The sequence below is a fragment of the Lethenteron reissneri genome, chromosome 11 (genome assembly GCF_015708825.2).
Source record: "Lethenteron reissneri isolate LAM-NWPU_2019-01 chromosome 11, ASM1570882v1, whole genome shotgun sequence".
Lineage (NCBI taxonomy): Eukaryota > Metazoa > Chordata > Hyperoartia > Petromyzontiformes > Petromyzontidae > Lethenteron > Lethenteron reissneri.
The window spans coordinates 449,736-476,617 of record NC_083789.1 but is presented as its reverse complement, the minus strand read 5'-3'; the positions used below and the strand labels follow the sequence as shown (position 1 = coordinate 476,617).

Sequence of the window (26,882 nt, the reverse complement as noted above, 5' to 3'; positions counted from 1 at the left end):
TCGCAGCGTGCGAGAGCTGTACGTCGCGGTGTAAAGAGGGGGAGTGTGGCGTTTGATTGATGATGATGATGTGCGCACGTATGCTCGCAGCGTGGGAGCGTGGCGCGAGGCTGTAACAGTAGGGGCGTCGTGTTCGAATGCCGGCGAAACCGTAGCGGGTAATAGGGAGGTGGGGTAACGTCAACGGAATAGGGGATGCAGGCGGGAGGGACCCCGGGGGCCAACGGCCCCCACAGCTCCGCCTATCGCGCGGGGGGGGAGGCGCGGGGGGGGCGGGAGGCGCGGGGGGGGGAGGCGCGGGGGGGGGGGGGCGCGCGGATCCTCACTCTGAGTCCAGCGGCGATGGAGCCCGGAGGGGACACGGAGTGCGAGGGGGGCTCGGCCAGGGGGGGCTCGGCCAGGGGGGGCTCGGCCAGGGGGGGCTCGGCGAGGGGGTCCGCGGCTCGAGCGGGCTCCTGTGCGCTGGGGGCTGCGCTGTGCATGGCGTTCGTCATCATCTTCGGAATCCTCGGTAAGGGACTCGGCGGGTGATGATGGTGGGAGGTGAGGGACGAGGTTTTGGGGTGATGGTGAGGTTGGTGGTGAGATAATGGCGAGGCGATGGTGAGGTGTCGTTGCTATTGCTTGTTTACGAGCCAACTCCGCGCGCCTTAGAGCGAAAGAGTTGAAGATGGAAAAGTTCAAATGAACGAATCGACCTCCTCGACGAGGATGGCTGCTGCGAGTTCCAGCGGTGAGGGGACTCCGTCTCTCGAGCGTCGCGTGAATGTCCCAGTCGATCGCTCATCTCACCCGCGTCCTCGCTCACCTTGCTACAATCGCGTGCTCTTCCATCCAGTCGATTTCAAAAGTTGTGTTTTTCCGATAAATAGCATGAAGTCTAACGGCGCCGCAGTGAGTGTAGGTGAGTGTTGACTCGGGGTAGGCGAGGGGGTGAGTGGGTGGGTGGGTGGGTGAGGAGTGTCACTCATGGGAATTGCCGCGTTCCCTGCCCGAGCAGCGCTCCTGGGGCCACTGTCTCCGTGCCCCGTGTCTCCGTGTCTCTGTGTCTCCGTGCCCCGTGTCTCCGTGTCCCTGTGTCCCCGTGTCTCTGTGTCTCCGTGCCCCGTGTCTACGTGTCCCCGTGTCTCCGTGCCCCGTGTCTCCGTGCCCCCTTGTCCCGTGTCCCCGTGTCTCCGTGTCTCCGTGCCCCTGTGTCCCCGTGTCTCCGTGTCTCCGTTTCCCCGTGTCTCGTGCCCCCTTGTCCCGTGTCCCCGTATCTCCGTGTCCCATGCCCCCTTGTCCCGTGTCTCCATGTCCCTGTGTCCCCGTGTATCCGTGCCCCTGTGTCCCCGTGTCTCCATGTCCCTGTGTCCCCGTGTCTCCGTGCCTCCGTGCCCCTGTGTCCCCGTGTCTCTGTGTCTCCGTGTCTCCGTTTCCCCGTGTCTCGTGCCCCCTTGTCCCGTGTCCCCGTATCTCCGTGTCCCATGCCCCCTTGTCCCGTGTCTCCGTGCCCCTGTGTCCCCGTGTCTCCATGTCCCTGTGTCTCCGTGTCTCCGTGCCCCTGTGTCCCCGTGTCTCCGTGCCCCTGTGTCCCCGTGGACTGCATTTACTCCACGTATAGTGTAAATGTAGTTGGCGAAATCAACCTTGAACGCGCCCGATCTCATGAGACGAGCGGTTTGAGGTGGGAGCGCGCGTGAACGGGCGACCACCGAGCGTGGCGGCTGTTCGAGGCTGCGGGGCGACGTTGTTGGTAGTGGGAGAGCAGTGGAGCAATTGTCCCGCACCATACTCCCTACCTTCACAACCCGCACAGACCAGCGTGGTGAAGTATGCTCAAAACACCGCACGATCTGCCTGTCGTGCGAAAGCCCTCACCCAGCAGGGGACTTACAAAGGGCTGTCCGTGTGGACGTCGTGTTGGTGATTTGCCTTCACCGTGGCTGCTGTTTGTGTGGACGGATTTGCTAGTCTATGGATTCCTCCCACACGAAATCCACGATGGATTTTGTGAGTTGATTTGTCGTCCATTTTTTTCCGTGGCATTCCAGTGTTTAAAGTGAGAGCTTGTTTCGAGAGCAAGATAAGTGTGCGTGGCTGCGGGACTGGTCGAGTTTTCGCATAACTCAGGGAAACAAGCACAGGCGTGGCCGCATTTAATAATTGTGTGAGCTCAAAACAAAGCATTTGACAAACCCCAATGGAAAAAGAACATACAAAAAAGGAAATAAAACAGAGTTACAAACACGAAGACTAAATAAAATAAGCACGGAATAATTCAACCTCCATGCAAGTAACGGTGCCAGGAAGATCCTCGCAAGAACCATTCAACATAGCCTTGGCAGCTGGCGCATCCAAATGAGGCGTCAGAGGAGATAGCGATATTGGCCCTCACCAAGTCCCATCTCGTCTTGTCCAATGTTCGAACTGATACGCGGCATCTCGCCTTCACAGAGTAGCCACAGAAGCCAGCGGACCCGTGCGCTGGGCACCCGTGCCTGGTCTGACTCGCCCCGTGCTCCCCGCTCCATTCGCTGCACGATTCACGGCTGTTTCACCTCTGGGTTTGCGTGGACATTAGACGGCTCGAGCAATGAATGACGCAACAATCACTATTCTCTTAAAAACTGACTTTAAACATTACAGGGCCATTCACCTCTCATCACACGAATCAATATAGTTCACACAGATCGCTTGGGAAGAGAATAACAGAAGCCATCAAGGTGCAAGAAATGTGCCCCTACCACGCACCACCACCAACCCTCAACAACACTGATTCAGCACTGGACAGGTTGTCAAATGGTGAACTGTGCTGAGATATAGTCGCTTACACTCGTCAATAACCGACCAGAGTCACGACAAAAGTGGCATTACGAACACAAATAAGCCGAAGAATTCATACAGAAACAAAATAACGTGAGACCGGCATGAAACCCCCCTTGGGGTTGAGTCTGGCATCAGCCAGCCGAACAGGAAGCCATCGTTCACTCCGCTGGTCCCTAGCCGATCGGCATCGCGGGCGATGCACGGAGACGCATTCCGGAACGACCCCGAGGATAAATCACACGGGGCCCGGCGACTCCCGCAGGAGCACCGGAACGGGCAGGAGCTGCGCGGGCAGTTCTCACACACACACGGTGACCTCCTGGCTGTGCGCGCCGTGCCCCCGTGCGGAAGGTCATTCGTTTGCTCTCTATGCGGTTCGGAGCGACGTGGGTGAACGTTGCGGGCGTTTGACTGCGCAGTCCGCTTCGTGGGTGGGTACTTTATGGGTCGTTTCTCCACATGTTCTGCTACAGACAAGAAGACCACGATCTGTACTGTGAATAGAAAGTGTTGTGGTTCATAAATACACATCTTCACCACGGTTCAGGGTTGTAGTAAAGCAACTAAATATTGAGATCACACCGCAATTCAAATACAGAATATGCACACACGTTTAACATGGGTTTCCTACGGGTTCTCCGATTTCCTCTAATAGCTAAAAATCAAACACACACTGTAGGTATTGGACAAACATCCCAATGCTGAATATTTACCTGAAAATGTCTCCATTGAGATGACACAGCAACAGCAGCAACATCGCCCCCAACTGCGACGGTCTGGCAGGACCCTCCTGAAAGAAGCGTTGAGACTCATGCTTGCCTTGGGAAACAAGCGAAGTATTAATAATAGTATAGAACAGTAATCAAGCAGCACTGAATAATGGATAATACGGAATCTTATTCATTGAATGCATTTGGTATTTTCGCCATCCTTATAGTGCAAGGCAATCACACACACACAGTCTGCCGGATGATCATAGTCGGGGCGATATCGCTGTGCGCGATCCCGATTGAGTGACTCAGTGAACACCACTCGAGGTGAGTCCAGGAAGCGATACACCACAGACATGTCAGCCGACAACTTCCACCGCGCACAATCTGCACAGATTATTCACGCGGCGATACCGAGCTCAGCTTGTAATGTGACCCCACATGCACATCCTGGGCAATGTCACCGTTGAGCCTTAATATGACATTCGACTTAAGTTGATATTTCACCTAATATTTTGCCGTATATTGTTTTCCAGACTATGTTTTTCCTCTCACACGCCAAGAGCAGTAGAAGAGCATCTGTTTTATTAATAAGCTCACACACGAGTGAACTTGGAAATGCAGATTCCATAATTTCCCAAAACAATTATCACAAAGTCTGAGCACACAATACAAGCCCCGGAGCTCTCCCATGCAGCACACACGCGCAAGGCTCTCCATCCCACAAGCGCACATTCACCAACACTCCTCCTCACTTCTCCCCCTGTGCCACCGTGCCCCTGTGGATCTCTTCACGCCCCCGGCAGACATTCTCATTTCCTTAGGCAACAGCCTCTGAAGGGGTGGAAATCCCTCTTGCCTTCCAGAACAATATCTCTGCGTTCGAAGCAGCGCTCGTTTTCTCCCGGTGGTGGGGTTCTGTCGGCATGGCTTCCTCCCTTCTGTGGTAGAGCGAGGAGTCAAGTGCGGAGCATCTGCGGAGAGCAGTTTAAGCCGTGGCGTTGCTAAATCAGTCATCCAACTCTCTCCTGTCCCCACCACACGATCGGCTGCGTCCGTGGTGGAAACTAGAGTCCTGCAAATGTCGCCTCGCCCGGTCCATCGGTGTCAGCTCCGTGCTTGGAGGTCGATCTTCAATATTGCTACTCGGCAGAAGCTCTCACGGTGTTCAACGTGCTGCGCTGGGTCCGATCATTGATGTCATCCCACCACCACCACCACAATCACGTCCGTCTTTGTCTTCCTTTTGCCCTTCAGCCTCCCCAAAGAGAAGGCGCGACGGCAGAGAGGCTCCCTGAGAGCCTCGCGCTCCACGCTGCCGAAGTCTCGCGCCAATCTGGGCCGTCCCATGATTTGTTAAACTTCCTTGTTCATCATTTTCTTGTCCATCCTATCCGCAAACATGCTCCTACAATTTAAACTCTAAAGCGCTTCTATCCTCCGGATGAATTGTGTTTTGTCGGGGACCAAGGCTCACATCCCGTTCAGTCCCATCGAGCACACGCAGCCTGGAGAGCGCGGAGTGGTGTTCGCGCTCAGACCTCGATGGCCATCAAGCCAGGTGTCCTGCCTCTCTTGAATGCCTCTTGATTGCTCGCGGCCCTGGAGACCGCGCTGAGGCCAGTGATATTCCACACATTACAACAAACCTAAAACTATATCCCATCTTGTTAACGTAACATACCCTACTTGCAATGTGAATAGAAAAAATGAGAATACTATGCAGTGAACGGCACCCGCGGCAGCATAATCGCGATGTCGCCTCCCCCTCCCTCCTCTCCTCCCCCCAGTATTGGTCACGGCAGCCTCTGTGGTTATTCCCCCGATGTTTCACTCAGACCCGTATTTTATAGAGAGGGGTCTTTGCTGATACATCTGTCGTTTGAGTGAAACATGTAAATTACAATAAAGTTCAAGTATTAAATCATACTCTTTGGTTCTTTCGGTAAAGTCACGTGGGTAGAAATAAAATAAAATCATATTTCTTTTAAATAAACGCATGCGTATTACAGCGCACGCATGAATGGTAAACTCCTGATGATATTTCACAAGAACCCCATTATTATTATTTTTTCTACCTATGTGACTTTACCGAAAGAACCAAAGAGTAAAGAAACCCAAAGTCGATTATTTTAAACTCCTGAGTCGACTCAAGACGCGCACGTGCGTTCAGCCGCCGCGTGCAGCTCACGCCGAAGTGGCTCCCACGGGCACCCGCACCCACCGCTGCCGGCCGTTCATCACTGAGTGCAGCAGTTATGCAATTACCGCAGCAATGCATTTAACAATTAAAACCACGTGTCTAGCGAAACTATCATCACGATCGGCGGCGGTGTCTCGAGCCAAGACAATATGCGCAATAAAAGTTATCAGCAGTGTTCATGAATTGCTGGGTCAACTATTTTTTCATGGCTCGCATAAGCCCTTGCCTATGGGAACAGCACGAGTTAAATTTGCCAATTGGCTTGGCTGTAGAGAAATGTTTTTAAACAATTCTGTTTTGTTTAAAATGTCAGGAGATGTCAAGGACAGGCAATCTGTTATTATAGCAAACACAGAACACGAAGTCCTACTCATCATCCAGAGTACCGACTCAGTGGAGCGGTTCCATTCCGTTCAGCTCCCACATCCATGCCGGGCGGAAGGCCGTCGACTGCCCATGCATTCATCCTGCACCGCGCTTGACCTCTTGTGGGCCTCACGAGCCATGTTTCCGGAGTTATAATGCAATGGCCGAGTATTACAGTAACGCAGGCTATTTAAGACAAAGTAAAAGAGAAAATATTTTCAAACATAAAACATGTTCAAAGTGGGTACACAGGAGGTCATGTGGACAGTTGTGGCAAGAGACTAAAAGGGCAAAAATAATTTCACAACTGTGACTCCCAGTTACCCTGCAAGAGACGACGGAACACTGCCGATGCGATTGTGCAAACATTGTCATGCTACACGTGTTCCCATAGTCAGGCAATTGTTATGAGTCTGGCTGGATTTCAACTGTTCAAAATTTCATGATCAGCCATAATTTATCCAATGCTACATAATGGCCTCCCCATCTCGTCGCCATATGTTACAGTCTCACAGTTCAACAATCGTGAGAGTTCATTAATATCAGCTGATTTCTGCACTTCGCCTCTGCAGTGGATCTAGTCGTGGGCGTCTTCTCTCCTTTAGCTGCCAATCTCGTCAGCCCTGACCGAATATTGGCGTCTAAATCTGGTCTTTTTGTGTCCCTGGATGTTCCTCGAAGCAGATGAAGGTCATAATGACATAATTACCTTTATTTATCCGGGGAAATCCTCACCAAATCTCACGACTTGTATGAGAGTTCAGCATTGGGGCCTTTGGGCAAATTTTAATCGTCACGGATTGGCTTTTGGAATTGAGACCAGAGTCGTTGGAGAAAGCCCACACATCCAATAGCTGATGACACCTGGTATTCCCAGGCAGTCTTTCATCCAGGCACTTGACTGGCTCAACCCGGGCGTGTGTACGGGGCTCTGGGGGGGGGGGGGGGGTCGGTGTGGGGGTTGTGGAGGGGTGGTCTGCAGGGTGGGTGTGGGGCTGATGTGGAACACAGTGAACCGGCCATGCATCATCTCCCTGTACGTTTCACTCTGGGAAAAACACCCCTCACTCTACCCCCACACCCACCCCGGGGAGTCACGGCGGCTCTGATTCTTTCCAAGAATTTTTTCGAATCAAATCACGCAAAGATTTTCGCTGGATTTTTTGTTCTTTTGTAACCGCACAACTTCTCCCTTCACCACAATAACATATTGACTATTTACTGTCCTTATCTTCCAAAACGCATGCGTTTGCGATTAAGGCTGTGTTCTTTTAATGGTCTAAACGCCTCGTGGATGTAATTGTGTATTCCCTTGTTCTGACATCACAACGCGGTTGTGTTTTCCCTGATTTCCTCTCAACAACAACTGCACAAAAATAGGAAAAGTTTAAGAATGCGCGCACAGAGGGCAGTGTAAACAACAACCCTGATAGCGTGGGGAGGAATTTCATCCACATTCCTTAAAAGGCACTGCGAGTTATTTTACTCTTCTCGTTATTGTTTTTACGTGCTATCCCACCAAGAAGGCCCTGTGGCCATTGTCAGCAGCATTCGGCACCGTCATCACAAATCGGGCATAAACTTCAGAGTTTTCTGTATTGGCGCGGGGCTCAGAGCACAGGCGCTTGCCTCGGCGCGCACGGCGCTCACCTTTGGGTGTAACGGCACCTTTTGTTTGTGTGCAGCTGTCGTCAACAGGTTAATCGTGATCGCGCCTCCAGACGTGTGCACCGCAGCGGAGTGCGTGGAGGCAGGTACGTGCCGGGGGAGCCTGCGCCAGCGTGAAGGGGGTGCGGGGTGAGTGGCGGGCCGGGCGGCACCTTGCCGAGAGACGCCCGGGGCCGAGACGGTGCCGCGATGCCGCGCGGTGCGTACGGCGTGCCTGGGTGGTGCGTGGCGTGAGTCCTGTTCAGATGTTTCGGGGACGAGTCCGGCTGCAGCTCCTCGGAGATGTAATGGTGGGGGGGAGGGGGGTAGAGATATTGTGTTGGCAGGGGGGGGGGGGGCTACAGCAGTGATTGACCACTAGGGGGAGAGTGAACTTTGGTGGTGCCAAGGGAACATTTGGGTCAACTCCAGGAGCTCCACAAACGCTGCTCCTATCTAGATTGCCTATAGCCACGATCCCTACAAGACCCACATGCCGGTGCTGTATACACGTAGAGCAGATCTCGTGGGGGGCTTGGCTGATGAGATGCCCGCCCGTCTCGGCGCGTAGCGGCCGCGGTGATGCAGAAGCTGGACTGGAGCGTGGATCCGTGCGACGACTTCTTCCGCTTCTCGTGCGCGGGCTGGGTGCGCGCCAACCCCATCCCCGAGGACGCCTCCACCCACGGCACCTACTCGCACGTGCGCAAGCAGGTGGACCTGAAGCTCAAGGGTGAGAGGCCACCGCTCGCCCGCCTCCTGCACAACCGCAGACATTGGCGGCGGTGGGGAGGCTGCGCGGTGGTGACGCTCGTGCCTGCAGCAAGCAGCACCTGGGTTCGATCCTCGAATCGGGCGCCTTTTGTGATGGAGTTTGCATGTTCTCCTCCTGTTCTAAATGAGTTTGCTCCGAATTCTCCGGTTTACTCCCGTAGATTAAATCATAAATTGAACTGTTTGGTTAAAACAACCGAATGCGGAAAACTTGCCTGCAAATTACTCAATTGGGATCACACGTAGATCACACGTAGATCACACGTAGATCACACTTAGATCACACATAGATCACACTTAGATCACACGTAGATCACACGTAGCAGCAGCATCGCCCCGGATGGCGAACACTTGGCAGGTCCCTCCTGAAGAAGAGTTGAGGCTCGGTGATGATTTCCTGGATAAAAGCGAGTAAATAAAACATCAAAAGGCGTCCTATTCTAGCCCAGTGATGACTCGTATCGCTTACACCATCAGGGTTGGTGGAATCAGAATTGCGGGTGATTGAGCATTGTGGTCCCTGAGTGAACACGCGTAACAATACAGGACAAACGAAGGCGGAAATTCTCTGTACGTAGTTGGTACTCGTGGCTGTCTGACTTGCCTGCTTGTAGAACTTCTGGAGAGGGGTGGCGACGAGCACACGGAGCTGGAGGCCATCAGACGGGCGAAGGTTATGTACCGGTCCTGCATGAACGAGTGTGAGTTCACCAGCAACACGTGCACCCATGGACGAGTGTGGTCGTCGTGTTTCTCCCTTTCTTCTGATTTCCATCTAATCGCTGTACTTTGCTTTCTTCTGTCGTTTTGGTGACCCGGGTCACTCTGGGACGCGTGGCTCTCTCGTGCTCTCTTGTTGAGTTCCCACCAGCCGGGCTAGAACCCCTTCCCCCCAAGTGCTTGCCCGTGAGAAACCCCTCTGTCTCTAGAGCTCGCCCCTTGCCTGTCAATGAATCCAGCATCCAGTCACTGGTTTCGACATTCTGGGTCCCATCAGCAAAGTCAGGCCTGCTGAATAACAGTGCGTGACACCTCGCGTGTGTCTCTATGGCCCACACGCTGCTGTCACTGCAGACCACGTGTCCCCAGGCCGGTGCCGCGCTGCAGGCTGCGCCATTGGCACCGATCGCGACGCGTGGGCACCGCGTGTTCATTCACACCGAGGTGGGCGGCAGAGACGTGGCCCAGTGGCAGCTCTCGCGCCTCACAGCAAAGACGTTCCTCGGGTTCGATTCCTGACCCAGGTTCCTTTCTGTGAGGTCTTTGTCTGTTCTCCCCCTGTGCTGCGTGGGTTTCCTCCCGGTTGTCCGGTTTGCTCCCTCAGCTAAACAGAAACACATCCAGTGTGAGTGGTCTTGGTCCGGCATCGCCATGCTGCCTTCACCGAGCCCACGCGAACGCGCCGCCGTCACCGAAGTCGACACCCACACGGCCATCAGAGCGGAGTGCATCTGTCCATTGCAGCCCTCATCGAGGATCTGGACACTGCACCGCTACTGCAGCTGTTGTCCCACCCAATGCTGCGCTGGCCGGTCCTGAGCTCGACCGTCGGATGTGGCGACTCAAGCGGGGGGCTCGCTCCATGCCCCCACCAAGAGCCCTCCGCAGAGGCGGCGCCGTGGGACGCGGGCGCCTTCGACCTGAGGGAGACGCTGGCCGTGTTGAGCAGAAACTTCAGCCACTCCATTCTCATGTCCCTGCACCTGGGCACCGACGACAAGAGCTCGGCGCACTACATCCTGAAGGTGAGGCTCGCGTGGTACTCGTGATGCACCACTCGCTTTGTAACAGTTTATTTCAGACTCCACAATAATGTCTTTCACCTGCACCAAACTGAGACTGTTTTGATTAGCCGCCTTTGCTGCTGATGTTGTAACGAGAGTCGGAGAGGAAACGCGCCTTTCCTTTCTCCCGGAGGAAAGCGATCGAACGTTGCCACTCCTCGTGTCCATCGCTCGTCACATCCCGGAATTTTTCTCTGTCCGCAGTTTGACCAGGCTTCGCTGATCCTTCCAGCCAGAGAGGACTACACCACCAACAGCACGCAGGCAGTCACTGTGAGTCTCGGAGCGGCGGTGCGGGGGCTGCGTGCCCACGTCTTGTCTGATGTTCAGGTCCCTCGAGTTCGCTGTGGCCTGCTTGTTCACCAGACCCTGGAGGAGCGAAGCGATGACGGCGGCTCCCTCGGTGGGCCCTGAGATGTCCTCTGTTCCGATTGCTCCTCGTGGGTCCCTCGTGGCCGGGGTCAGGCTCGCTCGTGTCAATGCAACTCTCATGCTGACCCACAAGGGAGCACTGTGAATCGCCTTCACCCAGTGAGAGTGAAGCCACAGTCGACGCGAATGCTTCGTGTGCGTTCGGCGTGAGCTCCTATCCCCAGCGCTCCAACTCTCACCCGCTCACAACTAAAATACGCAGCTAAATTAAATAAATGTATCCGTATAATTAAAATAAAACGTATGCATATTGATTTTGAAAGTATGTCGTTGCCAACATTATACATATACTTTACACACCTAAGCATTGGTATTAGTCAGCCGTGTAGTAAGTTCCGTCACTATTGCTTGAGGGTGTAGGGGTTTGTAGTGCCCCCCTTGTGGGCAGGACGCACACGAGGGGGTCGCACCCCTTGCCGCTGCCAGCCTGTTGGCGCGTGTGCGCCGTGCAGCACCGCCAGGCGCTGCTGCGCCTCCTGGTCGACATCGCCCTGATGCTGGGAGCCGAGTCGCGCACCGCGCACGAGGACATGGCCGCCATCCTCAACTTCGAAGTGCAGTTGGCAAACGTAGGTAGCCAGCCGGCTCGCGTAGCGCCCTGCTCCACGCACCCTGCTCCCACGCACCCTGCTCCCACGCACCCTGCTCCCACGCACCCTGCTCCCACGCACCCTGCTCCCACGCACCCTGCTCCCACGCACCCTGCTCCCACGCACCCTGCTCCCACGCACCCTACTCCCACACACCCTGCTCCCACGCACTCTGCCCTCCGCGCGTTGTTGCCGTGTCGAGCCAGGCAGCTGCCTCGGTGCCGTTTGATTTTTCAGATTTTGGTCCCGAGGGAGAATCGCACAAGCGAGGCTCTCTACAACCGCTACACGGTGGCCGAACTGCAGAACCTGCTCCCGCAGGTACCTGCCCTGCCACTCGGTCGCTACCCCCACGCCCACACGTGTGATCAGGGTACATAAATCAATCCGATTTGATTTTAATAAAATCTGAAATAATTTGAGCAAACACACACACACTCCCTTCGGCTTGGTGAACCCGTGTCAACACAAGACATTGGTCAAACACCCCTCTATATGCTCCTCCTGCCATCGCCTTCATCACCAGCTCGACTCACAGGGCAGCCAGCATCTCAGGTGGGCGTCCTACGCGTCGCAGTGTTCTCATGCGCAGTCTGCGGGGTGCTGCGTGCAGTTCGATTGGCTGCGCTTCATGAAGGCTGCGATCGACACGCAGGAGAGGCACCCGGAGCTCAACGCCCTCAACTCCTCCGAGCCAGTCCTCGTCGGCGTGCCGACCTACTTCCAGAGCCTCTTTGAGCTGCTGGGACACACAGACACGCGGTGCTGAGCCAGCACATCTCAACCCAACACACCACAGCACACCCCTACCAACCCACCACCCAACACACACTACCACAGCACACCCCTACCAACCCACCACCCAACACACCACCACAGCATACCCCTACCAACCCACCACTCAACACACACCACCACAGCATACCCCTACCAACCCACCACCCAACACACACCACCACAGCATACCCCTACCAACCCACCACCCAACAAACACCACCACAGCATACCCCTACCAACCCACCACCCAACAAACACCACCACAGCATACCCCTACCAACACACCACTCAACACACACCACCACAGCATACCCCTACCAACCCACCACCCCAACACACACCACCACAGCATACCCCTACCAACCCACCACCCCAACACACACCACCACAGCATACCCCTACCAACCCACCACCCAACACACACCACCACAGCATACCCCTACCAACACACCACTCAACACACACCACCACAGCATACCCCTACCAACCCACCACCCCAACACACACCACCACAGCATACCCCTACCAACCCACCACCCCAACACACACCACCACAGCATACCCCTACCAACCCACCACCCCAACACACACCACCACAGCATACCCCTACCAACCCACCACCCAACACACACCACCACACTATCACCCTGCACCTACCAACCCATCAATATGCACTGACCAGCGCAGCCAAGTATGATCCAAAACCCATATGGCCAAAACAGACGTGGATTTTCAGAGTCATAAAATAAATAATGTAAACGGAATATCCAATATGACGAAGCGTGTGATCCTTGTGCCTTCAGTGTTGTGGCGAATTACGTGGTAGGACGGCTCGTGATGAACAGGGTGCGCAGTCTGAGCCAGAGGTTCCTGCAGAGACACCTGCAGTTCCACCAGGTGAGCCTCGCCCCAGCTGCTGCAGAGTCCGGCAAGCGCCGTGTTCACTCAGCTGCCGCTGTGCCCATTCACTTCACGGTACAGCTGCCAACACAACATCGTCCCTGCGACGCTCGCGGTGGTGATGGGAGTTGCGGCACGACTGATGTCCTCCCCGCGTCGGCAGGTGGTGATCGGCACGCGCGCGGTGCAGGCGCGCTGGGACTTGTGCGTGAACCTGGTGGAGGCCATGATGCCCAGCGCCGCAGGACGACTCTTTGTGGATGCCCATTTCCAAGAGGAGAAGAAGGAGCTGGTAGCCATGCAGCTCACACTGCCGGTGTTACATTATTGTTTTCTCATCAAAATTTGCTACAATGTAGTCGGTGGAATATGTTTGTGTGTCTGTCTTACGCTTGTCCCCAGATGGAGAAGCTGGTCGATGGGATTCGCTGGGCGTTTGTGGACATGCTGGAGACCGAGAACACCTGGATGGATGTGCCCACCAAGCAGAAGGCAACTGACAAGGTGCTGCACGTGAAGCCACCGCCAGTGCGTGGACGCGCTTCGGTCCGAGTTGCCCAGTGGCACTGCGATAGAATGACGTGAGGGTGGAGTGGAGACAGAGAGAGGGTGGAGAGTAGAAAGGGTGGAGAGGGTGTAGGCAGAGAGAGGGTGCAGAGGAGACAGAGAGAGGGTGGAGTGGAGGCAGAGAGAGGGTGGGGTGGAGGCAGAGAGAGGGTGGAGTGGAGAGAGAGAGAGAGGGTGGAGAGTAGAGAGGGTGGGGTGGAGGCAGAGAGAGGGTGGGGTGGAGGCAGAGAGAGGGTGGAGGGGAGACAGAGAGAGGGTGGAGTGGAGAGAGAGGGTGGAGTGGAGGCAGAGAGAGGGTGGGGTGGAGGCAGAGAGAGGGTGGAGTGGAGGCAGAGAGAGGGTGGAGAGTAGAGAGGGTGGAGGGGAGACAGAGAGAGGGTGGAGGATGGAACAGATGCTACAGACCCATGAATAGAAGCCACATTGAGTGATTAGGAGGGCAGTGCACCTATTATTATTATTCTACATCTGTATTTAACTTTACTTTAATTCCTAGATAATCAAAATTAATAAATAAGGAGTTGTATAATAATATGCTTATTGTAGCCTGTAGTGTTGCTGTGTACACGTCAACACGAGACACGTGTGCGTTGTGCTGCAATGTGTGTCCCGTTACATTGTCTGTGCCCTGTGGTGTGCCCTGTGGTGTGCCCAGTGAGGTGTGTAACCTGTAATGTGTGGAACACAGTCTGCCACGTGGAACGCGTGTGCCTCACCCGAGTGCTTTTTGGCCTTGAGTTGCACGGGCTGCGTGTGTGTCTGTGCATGTAGGCTGATGCAGTGTTGGCCAGGGTGGGATATCCAGACTACATCAAGAATAATACGTACATCAATGAAGAAGTCAAAATGGTAATGTGGTCTCTTATTCTGTTGTTTTAATTTGATGGTGCGGTGATCGTTAGGATGTCCTGTATGTAATAAAAACATCCATAGGGGTCATGTAGCCTGAACCACAGGCCTCAGTGACCTGCAACTCTGATTCCATCAGCCATGATGGTGGCAGGGTAGAGGTGGGAGCGGTACAAGGAATAACTGGTCGAGAACAGGATGACTTTTGCGGTTTTACTTTATGTGCGTTTACCCACAAAATCCTCACAGAGTATCAAGACTTTTTCAGGAGGTTCCTGCCAAGTTTTCGTACGTAGCCAACCGTGCTTATCGAAGGTGGCAGGAAACTGCGGCACCCAGAGAAAAGCTCATGACACACACGGGAAGAACGTACACACTGCTCACAGAAAGGGACCCGAAATCGAACCCAGGGCCTTCTTTCTGTGAGACACGAGAGTTAGCACTGCGCCACCCTGACGCCCAAATAATGGCGTGTGCAGGTGAGTGTGATGGCGTGTACAGGTGTAGTAAGTATTCAGGAGGCTTTGACGACGGGGTCGGAGGCACACTTATTTATTAACACCAACTTGTGCACAGTAACGGGTACACACAGTACTTAAAGGGGTATCGTCCCCTTCACTCGGCTAACAGGGAGACACAACATCTAACCCCGCTAACCTACGCCCAAGTCCTCCACTACGGAGCTAGGGGAGGCTACCTATCCCAGCCCTGGTCAAGCTGGGATCCCGGCACCCTGAGTCTCCAGACCGGCTCTTATAAGAACGTCAGTCTGGGCTCTCGGGGCCACGCCACCGGCTTGCCCTGGTCGGCCCTGACAAGGACAGCGAGCCAGGGGAGCTCCGGGGCCTATTCTAGCTGGTCTTCAGTCTTTGCTGGTTTAAGCTACTACTCGACCTCGAGCCCTCCGGCTCACCAACTTTTATAGCACTCGGCCCCCGGGAGGAGCCCGTGGGGGATGCAGGTGCGGACGTCGGTGTGAGCACCTCCTCTGTGTACGGCCCTAACCACGCCCCTTGTGTTTGTTAGCCATCCGTGCCCATACACAATTACACCTCTACACAGGTGAGTGTGGTGGCGTGTACAGGTGAGTGTGGTGGCGTGTGCAGGTGAGTGTGATGGCGTGTGCAGGTGAGTGTGGTGGCGTGTGCAGGTGAGTGTGATGGCGTGTGCAGGTGAGTGTGGTGGCGTGTGCAGGTGAGTGTGATGTGCAGGTGAGTATAATGGCGTGTGCAGGTGAGTATAATGGGTGTGCAGATGAGTGTGATGGCGTGTGCAGGTGAGTATTTGTAATGGCTTGTGCAGGTGAGTGTGGTGTCGTGTGTTTCCTCAGCTGCGCTTGAGGGAGGATGATTACTTTGGGAACGTGCTGCAGCTGCTGCAGAACATGGCTCAGCACGACTTCCACTGGCTGCGCAGACGCGTCTCAAAGACAGAGTGAGCAGCAAACATTCCTCACCGCACACCCCTCACCACATACCCCTCACCGCATACCCCTCACCACACACCTCCAACCGCACACCTCTCACCACATACCCCTCACCGCACACCTCTCAGATCTCACCACACACCCCTCACCACACACCCCTCACCACATACTCCTCACCACACACCCCTCACCACACACCCCTCACCGCCCTGCAGAGACGCGTGGCTGCCGTTGCAGCTGTTCGCCTGCGTGGGAGGGCGGCGTCCTGTCCCGTCACAGGGAGGCCAGACACCAGCAAGGGCGTAGAGGCACCAACGCTGAGCGGTTCCACATCGGGCCGCCCCATTCCATTCTCATGGCCAAAGGCTGTCGATTCCAGGAATCTGATTCCCTACCTCTGGGCTCCCTGGATCAATTCTGCTACGCGTGCCCCTTAGAACGAGCATATAATTTGTGGCGACAAATCTAGCCAGAATCAAATCTCTCATTCGTGCGACGACTCTTGGCCTGAGCCAAGCGCGTGTCGTGACTGTGGCACGGCAGTCGGTCGCCACGCTCGAGGTTTCTGAGCCACGCGCGGCACAGTCAGGAGTCTGCAAGACGTGGGGGCACTCATCACACACTTCCACACCTCCGATTAGAACGGTTGGCTACGTACGGTGCGATAGAAGTTCGGCATACTTACTTACACACTTCACTCTAAGGGGGGCAGGGGCACACTTCCTGGGAACCTCGTGACGTCTGTGGCAGGGAGGTTGTTTACATGCTTTGGATATCTCTGCTTGACTATTCCTCACTTTGCTGTCTCTTCAGCTGGCCTGTGGACTCTGCAGTGTAAGATGTCACATTCTCTCTACACTATTACACAACGGCGGCGTGTCCAAATCCACCCTCATGCTGTCATTGCTTTCTCCCTCCTTGTGCTGGCTGTGCCATGAACACCGTCATGCGCTGCTGCTGCCTGAGCTCTCTGATCACTTGGGCTGTGTGTGTTGTATTTAAGGGACACATGAATCACCTCATGTCCAGATTTGAAGAAAAAATAAGAGGCAAACAGGTTCTCCGGTTTTCCCCTGTAGACAAAAATCATACAATGTAACTGGTATTAGCCAAACATCCCAATAATTAAAAAAATACCTGAAAATTACTCAATTGGGATTACACACAACAGCAGCAACATCGCCCTCATCTCCAAAAACTTGGCAGGACCCTCCTGAGAATGAGTTTTGGGACTCAGTGAGGCTTGCCTGTGTAGATGAGCGTAATCATGCCAAAACGAATGCGAGTGGGGTTAGCATGAAGGTGAGTATGGATTTTTAAAGCGGTTGTTGCGTTTCAAAGCGTGGTGTTGTCTTTTTGCCAGGTGGTACACCAACCCCACGACTGTGAACGCCTTCTACAGCGCCACGACCAACCAGATCCGTGAGCCTCGCGGCAGCACACGCGCGGCAGCACACGCGCGGCAGCACACACACGTAGCAGCACACGCGCGGCAGCGCACGCGCGGCAGCGCGCGGCAGCACACACGGCAGCACACACGGCAGCACACACGCGTGGCAGCACACACGGCAGCACACACGCGCGGCAGCACACGCGCGGCAGCACACACGGCAGCACACACACGCGGCAGCACACGCGCGGCAGCACACACACACGGCAGCACACACGGCAGCACACACGCGACAACACAAACACGGCAGCACACACGGCAGCACACACACACGGCAGCATACACGGCAGCACACACACACGGCAGCACACACACACGGCAGCACACACGGCAGCACACACACACGGCAGCACACACACACGCGGCAGCACAAACACGGCAGCACACACGGCAGCACACACACACGGCAGCACACACACACGGCAGCACACCCATCACCGTTGATATCGCTAACAAAGCTTGTGCACAGCAGCAGCGCTCACACAGCGTCCCCACCTTTGACAGAGTCCAATTCGCCTGGCAAACCGCGCACACGCGCGCCCCCGGTGTTAAGGAATACACGAGGAGCTGAGAGGAAACGCATTGCTCCTGGTAAAACACGATTTACTCCTTGTCCCTCAGGCGACAAACCTTCTGGGCCAATGTGTCCCAGCAGCATTGCAGCGTGTGATCCCTGTCCTAGTTCGAACTGCCCCTGTTTGACGCACGTTCTAGCAGAGAGCACTGGGTTGTGGGATATTCGAGCAAAGAGCACTCGATTAGAGCTGTGGAAGTCACTTTTTACTGTGTACACGGCGTCCCGTGTAGATCTGTCCATTTTTTAGCGTTGAATGGTTCACACAATTTGTAGAGTAAACATCGGGCAACCCAGCAGCAGTTGACCGGCCTGACTCTGCTGATGAGAGCCTGAAGGTCAACACCAATCCACAGTTTACCTGCGTAAAATTATCTTGCTGGGAAAAATTACTTTTGATTTAATGAAAAAAAGACGATGGTACACTGCTGCCACCAACGAGGAGTGGCAGCAGCTCACAGGTGATGCGGACGCTGCTGCTGCGCCTACAATCCAACATTGTCAGAGTGACCGCGTGTTTGGAGCTGGGAACACGGCGGTGGTGTGGCATCGTGTGTGGTGGTGGTTTTGGGTTGTCGTTGTATGTGTGCGCGTAGTGTTTCCGGCAGGAGAATTGCAGAAGCCCTTTTTCTGGGGAGACAAATACCCTATGTGAGTATCAGCGATGGGGCAAGGTGTACATCACACACGCACAAATTCGACAGCGGCCCTGTTCGCTCAGAGCCCATCGAGGGCCCAGGAGAAACTGCGACTGTTGTATTTCTATCACGTAACCAGGTGCCATTCGCGGCACCAACCACGGGAGACTGGGAAACAAGGAAGCAGGAAGGCATGAGATTACCAGCAGAGATGATCAAGGCACTGGGATAAATATGAAGGAGAGATTTGATTGATGCACGCACGAATATTTATGCACCATGAGAATGGCGTGCAGGCTTCACGACATGCTTTGTGAACCCTCTACAATGGAAGGCACGTGATGTGGTGTGTCTACGGAGTGCTAAGCAAACTGATTAATGCCACATGTTTAAAAATATCATATACATGATTCTGGCTCAGAGAACTGAGGCAGAAGCTTCAGAAGTGGGTGCGGAATGAGAGGAACCTTCTGGTGGTGAGTGTGACCAGCGAGAACACACTTTTGAGAGTGTGATCGATGATTGGAGAAAATGGGAATCGACTGGAGAGACGGCAGCCGGTGAAGTCATTGCATAGGGGGCAGCGAGCAGTGGCCAGAGTTGCAGGTGGAGAGTCAGATGAAGGTGTCGCGGGAAGAGGAGTGCGACAGGGATGCGCCCCGTCCCCATCACCATTTAATAGACGTGAGCAGCAATGGTGAGGTAATCATGGATGCACGTTGAGGAACGAAGGAGTGAAAGTTGTGGCAGACTTCTAAAGCGTTTCGGTTTGAGGTGTGAAATGAGGTTGAGGCGCTGAATGTAAACAATCATCGGGACAGAAATAGAGAGTATTGAAGAAGCGCTAAAGTTGGGGAGCGGGAGGAGAAGTCTGATTGGATCAATTCTAGAAGACAAAACATCTGGACTGGGCATGCAGCTGGGTATGTGAGGGCCTTCGGAAGGAAACTCTATAATGAAGGACCATCATAACAACATTCGCGAGGTAGAAAAGGGATAGCGGTGCTTGGCAGCATAGAGAATAGAGGATAGAAACACGAGCATCGGGGCAGGCGAGTGTCGGCACGGGGGGCTCGTGCGTGCAGTGAGCGTGCGCACTGGTGCTGCTGTGGCTGGGCTGGCAGGTCTCTGAGCTACGGTGCCATCGGAGTCATCGTGGGACACGAATTCACTCACGGCTTCGACAGCAATGGTGAGAAGAGGTTTCCACGCTCACGGTGACGGCACCACACGCATCGCCATCAGCACCATCGTCTCGTCGTGGCTGCTTTTACTCAACACTAAAAGCGATAGAATGCACAGCCCAGCGGCACGGCAGTAACAGATTTGGAAAAGTATTTCTCGTCGCTTTTTTGTGGCGGCAGGGAGGGGCACAGTAGTGACGCTCGTGCATTCCCAGCAAGACGTGCCGGGGTTCAACTCCCGCCTCGAGTGCCTTTCCGTGTGGAGTTCTCCCCCTGTTCTGCAGGTGTTTCCTCTGGGTTCACCCCTGTTACCTCCTATAGCTAAAACACCAACGTATCACTGGTATTGGCTATACATCCCTTTGCTGAAAATGTACCTGCAAATCACTCAAGTGGGATCTCATATAACAGCAACATTGCCACCGACTGAAACAATCTGGAAGTATCCTCCTGAAAACGAGTTCTGAGACTCGGTGAGGCATTGCTGAGTAAACGAGCGCAATAATGATGTTCACCAAGTTATGCCTGAGGTCAATGTTGGAGGGAGCTCTGGAGGTGATTTGACAGGAGAGTTCTAAGCGAGAGTGGGGTTGCACCGGGTACCAGCGTGGAGTCCACTGCTGTGTGTCACCTTGTTGGTTTCGATTTAAAGCTTTCGTGACTGCAGGGATTCATCTTCTTGGTTCTTTCGGTAAAGTCACGTAGAAGGGAAGTAATAAAATAATAAAAATAATAAAAATGAAACATAATAAAATAATTCTCACGACGTTTCGGCCACAACGCAAGCAGCCGTCCTCAGGTGAAGACCAGGTCTGTCGGGGAGACAGCGTCTGAATGAAACACCACCACACTTGGAGCGTATATTTAAGCTGGGTTGGAAGGGCGCCTTGATAAAATGATTTGCATATCAAGAGGAATTTTGCATATTTATGGGAAATGCAGGTATGTGATTAGTACTACTTGTGAAATGCGTAGGAGGTGGGCGGGGGGGTTTCAAAGTCATATTATGCCCGTGCATTATGCAGGATTAGCATCATCAAAGGGAGGGGATAGGGGTAGCATTAATAAAGGAAAGGAATGTTAATAGTATGTAGCTGCAGTAACTAAACAACTAAACAACCGTGTTGGTTGTTTTGGGTGAAGCCAGGAGAGGAGCTGTTGTGAGGGCCAGCAGTCCACAATTGTTCGGTGATGAAGGGAAGCCTCTCTCTGGCCCTGGGGAAGCTTCACTTTCTCAAGGAACTTGATCTGCCACATCGTTTCATTGCAGGAAGGAAATACGACAAACATGGCAACCTGCACCAATGGTGGAGCAACGCATCGATTGCGCACTTCTCTGAGAAGGCGCAGTGCATGATCGAGCAGTACAACAACTACTACTGGAAGGAAGCGCAGCTGCCTGTGAGCAACCACAGACCATCCGCCATAGGCAACGCATTCTTTGCCTCGCCACAACATGCCTGCCTCGTCGTCACCACCATCCTCATCATCTACTGCTGGACGAAGGTCCCCAGTGGTCACTTCATGTGTGCAGTCGAGCCCTGACTGTCAGCGCCGGCGATTGGGGAATCCTCTCGCCGATTCTAAAAGTGTTGTCTGCCCATGACCTGCCGGTCACGGCACCGCAGACCGCCTGTAGTCAGCGGGGAGGAACTTTCGCGTCCCCGATTCCCCGGCGTGTGTCTGTAGCTGACGCAGAGAGCGCTCGGTGTGATGCGCCCTGCGAGGACACGCGGTTAATCGGCTCTGTCCTGCGGCGTGCAGCTCAAGGGCAAGAGGACACTGGGAGAGAACATCGCCGACAGTGGGGGAGTTCGAGAAGCCTTCAGGGTAAGGACCCACGACACGGGGAGACAAACACATCCGTGAGTCTCGCTATGGCACAGCGATCCCCGGTACAGGCAAGGGCAGCAGCCAGGTTCTCACAGAACAGGGAGGGCACTCGCACACAAACCACGTGATGCTGACTGCAGGATTATCACTTCGCTCATGTGCGGCCACATTTTCACTCTTGCTCATGACTGCTTTTGTTATTATTATGCTTGCTAACCCTGGAAAGCCTCAACGATTGACTATACTCTTCTTCAGGAGAGTCCTACGAAGTTTTCACAGGGTCATGTTCCTATGCGTAATCCCAACTGAGTAAATTTGGAGGTATTTTTTCAACATTATGGCCAGTTACATTGTTTAACTATGGGAGGAAACCAGAAAATCCAGAGGAAACCCATGCAGAACGATGGGAGAACATACAAACTCGTCACAGAAAGGCACTCGAAGTCGGTAATAAATCCTGACCCTTCTTGATGTGAGGTACAAGAGTTACCAAGTGTCACCCTGCCATCCTATTATATGCCCTCGAGCATTCAAACACAAGCATGCTAACAGAGACACTTAAGATCAGTCCCCTATCCGCAAACCCACGTGAGTCCACAAAGCTCCAGGAGTTGAAGCAAAAGGTGCCCTCTGCAAGACGTTGTGCCTGGGAGCATGTGGATGGCACACATTGATACCAGTACGCATAGGTGTTCCTATATTGACGGGATTTACAGAGGACTGATGTTTAATATCAGTGCGTACGATCCCCTGGTGCACTGTTCCTGCCTTGCCAAGCAGCCCCCATCCCTCCACCCTAGGAGCCGAGGAGCGGTGATTGTGTGTGTCTCAGTGTCTTGTGCTTGCGTGCTTGCGTCTGTGTAGGCGTATAGGAAATGGATCAAGGACAGCCGGGGTGGGCAGGAGGAGCCTCTGCTACCTGGACTCAACCTGACCCACAACCAGCTGTTCTTCATCAGTTACGCACATGTATGGGCACATGCACGCACCATCTTCATGAGATTACTCCCCTTTTGTTAGTGGAATCCTAATTACGTCGTGATGACGATGCGCCATGCCAGCCTTTATAGTCTGTGTGCTACGTGGTATGCGGGATGTGGTACATGGTGTTAAGTATGTGGTACATTTATGCGGTGCGTAGTATGTGGCATGTATGTGGCATGTAATTTGATGCGTGCCGTGTGTGTTGCGTGGCGGTAACTGTATCACTGTGGTGGGTTTGGTGTGTCCAGGTGCGGTGCCAAGCACACCGGCCTGGGGAAGCCAGGCAGATGGTGCTCGTCGGGGCTCACAGCCCTCCGGAGTTCAGGTGACGACAACGTCGGCCACGCTGTTCACACTTGTGCCCGGGCCATAGGCATCTTCTGCGTGAATTGTCCTCGACATGGAGTCTGAACGCTGGCTCAGCGCGTTGTTTTAGGGGTGGACTGCCGTTAAAATCTCACCATTTCTGCTGTTGTGGTAACTTTAAATTGACTTTGAGGCCAAGTTACACCCGTGAGAAATAATAGTTATATTGTCTTTGTAATATTTGCCCAATATTATGATGGCTGAGATTATGTGGAAGCCGCTTGATCACAAGAACATCTTCATGTTAAACTAGAATCGAGGTGACTATACCATCAACACCCCGGTGGGCTTTGCCTTGCTACATGACCGACGTCCGCTGGTGAGCATCGTGACGTTGTGTCGGGGTGTATGTAGTGGTGGTGCAGTGAGGGCAACAAGCACTGTACTTGAAACCTGGCAAACTAGATTCAATTACAGATCACGGCAAACATCCGTGATACTTGAAATTATTATTGCGTTCTTCTAGGTCGACTCAGCCTAAAACGACTGCCTGTTTTGGTGTGTGAATATCAGCATTGAAGAGACAAGACGGCCGGGCGTGATTCTGACCATACCACCCGCTCAGTGTGCCATGCCAGACTTAATAGGTGCTCGCTAACAGCACTTGTCTATGTGGGCTACACGGTGGATCTCTGTCTCTAAGTTTGTGTGTGTGTGTGTGGCGTGCTGGTGCTGTTTGTTTCTGCAGAGTCCTGGGATCGATGAGTAACTTTCCGGAGTTTGCCCGCGCGTTCCACTGTGCGGAAGGCAGCACGATGAACCGTGGCAAGCAGGCGTGCCGCGTCTGGTGAAGCAAGCGCGGGACCGGTCCCCCATCCCCTAGGGACTGCACGGACATTTCCAGCCGATGTATGCAGACTTGTTTAGGGGAACCATACTCAATGACAAACCTCCCCAATAAAAAAAATCAACGAGAAATTAGGATTTATTTTGTGCAGAGTGCGAAAAGAAAGCTGATGTGTTTTTTTTGCACATTTCCAACACGTCACTATATTGCACGGTTTAAATGTTCGGCAACATCCCACATTAAACACCGCAGCTCCATTGCTTCTGTTTGGCTGGGCAGAGACTGGGGCGATCTGAGACCTGACCCTTGCCCTCCCCGCTTGCATGGATAACCGAGCCCCACTTGCCAAACTAATTCCAGCAAAGATCCAGGAAAGAAATATGATTAGCCTATAACGCAAAAGAGGAATTTTAGATTTAAAATAATAAATTTAACGCACATGTAAAATAAGTAAGAAAAATTAGTCACTTGTCTTCATAAAGACAGATGAATAACTTTTTTACAATTAAACATCTCATTACCGTCTTAAATAAAATGAATTGCACCTTGCTAAATTATATTCTCTCATTGCCATGACAACGACCCACGTGAGTTGGGGCCAAGTTGAGCAGAGCCCTGGGAGCCCAGTTTTGCACCGGCTTCACTCCACACAATGCACAATTAGTTTAACATTTCAGAACTATCACTCTATTAGTCGTGTTTTACATCTAATAATTCACATATTAAAAAAAAGTATTTACTAAACGTAGAGGATTACACATTGACTGTGATTGCATATCCCTTCGAGGGAAACGCTCAAATACGTTGTGCTGTGTTGAGAGTGACGACGTGTGTGTGTTTTATATAAAAAAAAGACATTTACAAACATGTTTTATTTTTATACATATATGGCCTAAAGAACCACAGGCAGTATATTGCTCAAGGTCGACGTGTAGCTTTAGCTCCACATCACTGTCAGCTGTGTAATTATTTGAATAGTGAGCCCAAGCTCTTGGGCGTACAGCGAGTGATATCGTGCATGCCGTGTGAGAGCTTGGAGGTGTTGTCCAAATCACCGACGGCTGCGCTAAACACCACCTTCACCACCTCCAGCTCGTGTTGACACCGGAGTCGGTGACCGTGCGCAGGCGTACGGTGAGAGCAGGTGGAGAGTGTGGTTCTATTCTCTGCTCACGTGTGATGGGAGCAGCAATGTGTTTAGGAGCTCGATGCCAATGTCGAGGACTGCTAGCCACGTCGAGAGGGCTTTAGGAGAGAGGGTTTGTGTAGTTTTGCTATTCTAATATTGAAGGGGCACAGACCAGTTTTACCATATGGTCCACAGTGTGGACTGCATGACCACAATCGCAATACTGTTGCTTGTCTTACATTTTTCATTTATGAAAGAAATTTGTGCATCGGCGTGTTTATGTTCTGATGATGTGGGTGATGGTTACGCCAGTGTCTTCGGGGAGTGTCAAAGCCAGGAGGGTACAATGGGTCTCAGATGAGGTGTTTATTCTGGAAGTCCTCGTTGTTCCACTGTTCCTCTTGATCTTGGCTACATTCTAGCGTGATCTCAGAAGGGGGAGCGGTACCTGAGTAGGTGGTCGGTGAGGTACATTGTTGAGGTCTTGGTTGATGGGTAGGTTGTCCGTGGCGAGATCACGTGTAAGCTCCCGTGAGGTTTGCAGAATGTTTGTCACAACATGGAGCCAGGCAGGGGGTTGGTGTAGATTTCGGGGTTCCGATTGTTTGTGTGTCTACACGCAAGTTTTGGCGTGAGGTCTGACCGCAGTGGCAGCAGCCCAGAGGGCCGGACCCGCAGGGCTCATGTGCGTTGGCGGTGTGACAGGCGGGCAGCTACACGGGCTGCCATTGTCGTGGGAACAGTATCACGTGAAGAACGCACACATGATGTAGCCTGGTCTTGGATAAATATTCCAATGCTGAAAATGTACCCGCAAATTGACTCCATTAGGGTTACACTCAGCAGCAACATCGCCCTCGGTTTGGTAAACTTGGCAGGACCCTCTTGAAAGAAAAAAAAGTCTTCAAACGTGTAGAAGCTATTCTGGGTAAACACGCTTCATAATGTACGTGCATGGGTGGTGATGCCTTCAAACAGGTGACTTCGCAAGCATTTCGTATTCTGACAGGGCAGCTGTACTATGTTGTCGAGGGATACGCGCTGAATATTCACAAAAGTAGCCGAAGGATTATGGAATATCTTGCGAAAAGCGATTGTACAATCCAAACTGGGTTTTAAAGAAAACGAATTAAAGTTTAGACACATCGCTGCTCCTCGCCTCATTGGCAGAAGGAGCGCGTGAATGGTGCCCCCCACGGAGGGCAACGGAGCGACTTGAACCCTCCGCAGGGAGCGCCTCGATGGCTGGCGGGGCTCGTTCCTGGAGACTGCACGGAGCTCTGGGATCCAGTGGATCTGTGCTCTCACATTCACACCACTCGGTGATGAGTAATCGTGGGTGTCAAATTCACACAATTTAAAATCCACATGCGGTGATGGTTGATACTTTTTCGCGCAAGTTTATTACGAATGAGTAAATGCTTAAGTTACTTTTTATCCAAAGACTGCAATGCGATATATGTGAACAGTCACCGCGTGCTTTATATCTGTTTTGTGCGATATTAAACGTTGTAAAAGTGATTTTTATTCTTTCGTCAACAGTAAAACATTATTGATCAATGCAAGAGTACAAGATTTAGCAGAACATTAAACCTCCAATCTACTTATATTGGAATGCTATTGTGTTAATACTCGTGTAAAACATTTGAGAATAAATCAGATTTAACCAAGGTTAAGTCAATTAATTAACAATGAGATACCCCTTTCAGATGTTGTCAATGGGCTTCTGCACAACGTGGACACATTCCACACTTTAGCGATGAGGGTAATCGGTGGTCGAGGTGTGCAGTGGCTCCTTGCTCGAGCAAGCACGTCAACCCATCGTCAGGATGTAATTTAGATCGAACACTGCTGCAGCGTTTGTCCACCTCTCCTGCGGTGTCGTGCGTACGCACAAAGCCTGGAAGTTACGTCCACGCTGGGATGGCGGTTGTGCATTTAGTTTAGTGTCAACCCATTGGCTTCTTGCATTAATAAGCCACGTTTCCCAAAATCTAGATACCACCTTCAAATGACACTCCGCAATGTATATTGGGATTATTAGCTCTGAAAATCTTGACTTAGGCCTAAGTGAAATATCTTTGGTGTTCATGACCAAGGAGGC

General features: G+C 52.9%; 1 protein-coding gene across 1 annotated transcript; it reads left to right on the top strand.

Moving 5' to 3' along the window:
- Nucleotides 1-434: 434 nt before the first annotated feature.
- On the top strand, nucleotides 435-26,548 carry PHEX (phosphate regulating endopeptidase X-linked). The gene is made up of 23 exons (XM_061549670.1): nucleotides 435-511; nucleotides 7,773-7,841; nucleotides 8,306-8,467; nucleotides 9,123-9,209; nucleotides 9,973-10,253; nucleotides 10,497-10,565; nucleotides 11,177-11,293; nucleotides 11,552-11,635; nucleotides 11,928-12,076; nucleotides 12,895-12,988; nucleotides 13,155-13,283; nucleotides 13,394-13,495; nucleotides 14,330-14,407; nucleotides 15,738-15,841; nucleotides 17,197-17,255; nucleotides 18,454-18,508; nucleotides 19,620-19,687; nucleotides 20,950-21,080; nucleotides 21,444-21,509; nucleotides 22,377-22,481; nucleotides 22,745-22,821; nucleotides 23,551-23,711; nucleotides 25,949-26,548. The coding sequence occupies exons 1-22, from the start codon at nucleotides 481-483 to the stop codon at nucleotides 23,651-23,653; spliced, it is 2,220 nt and encodes a 739-aa protein (XP_061405654.1). The 5' UTR covers nucleotides 435-480; the 3' UTR covers nucleotides 23,654-23,711; nucleotides 25,949-26,548.
- The last annotated feature ends 334 nt before the right edge of the window (nucleotides 26,549-26,882 follow it).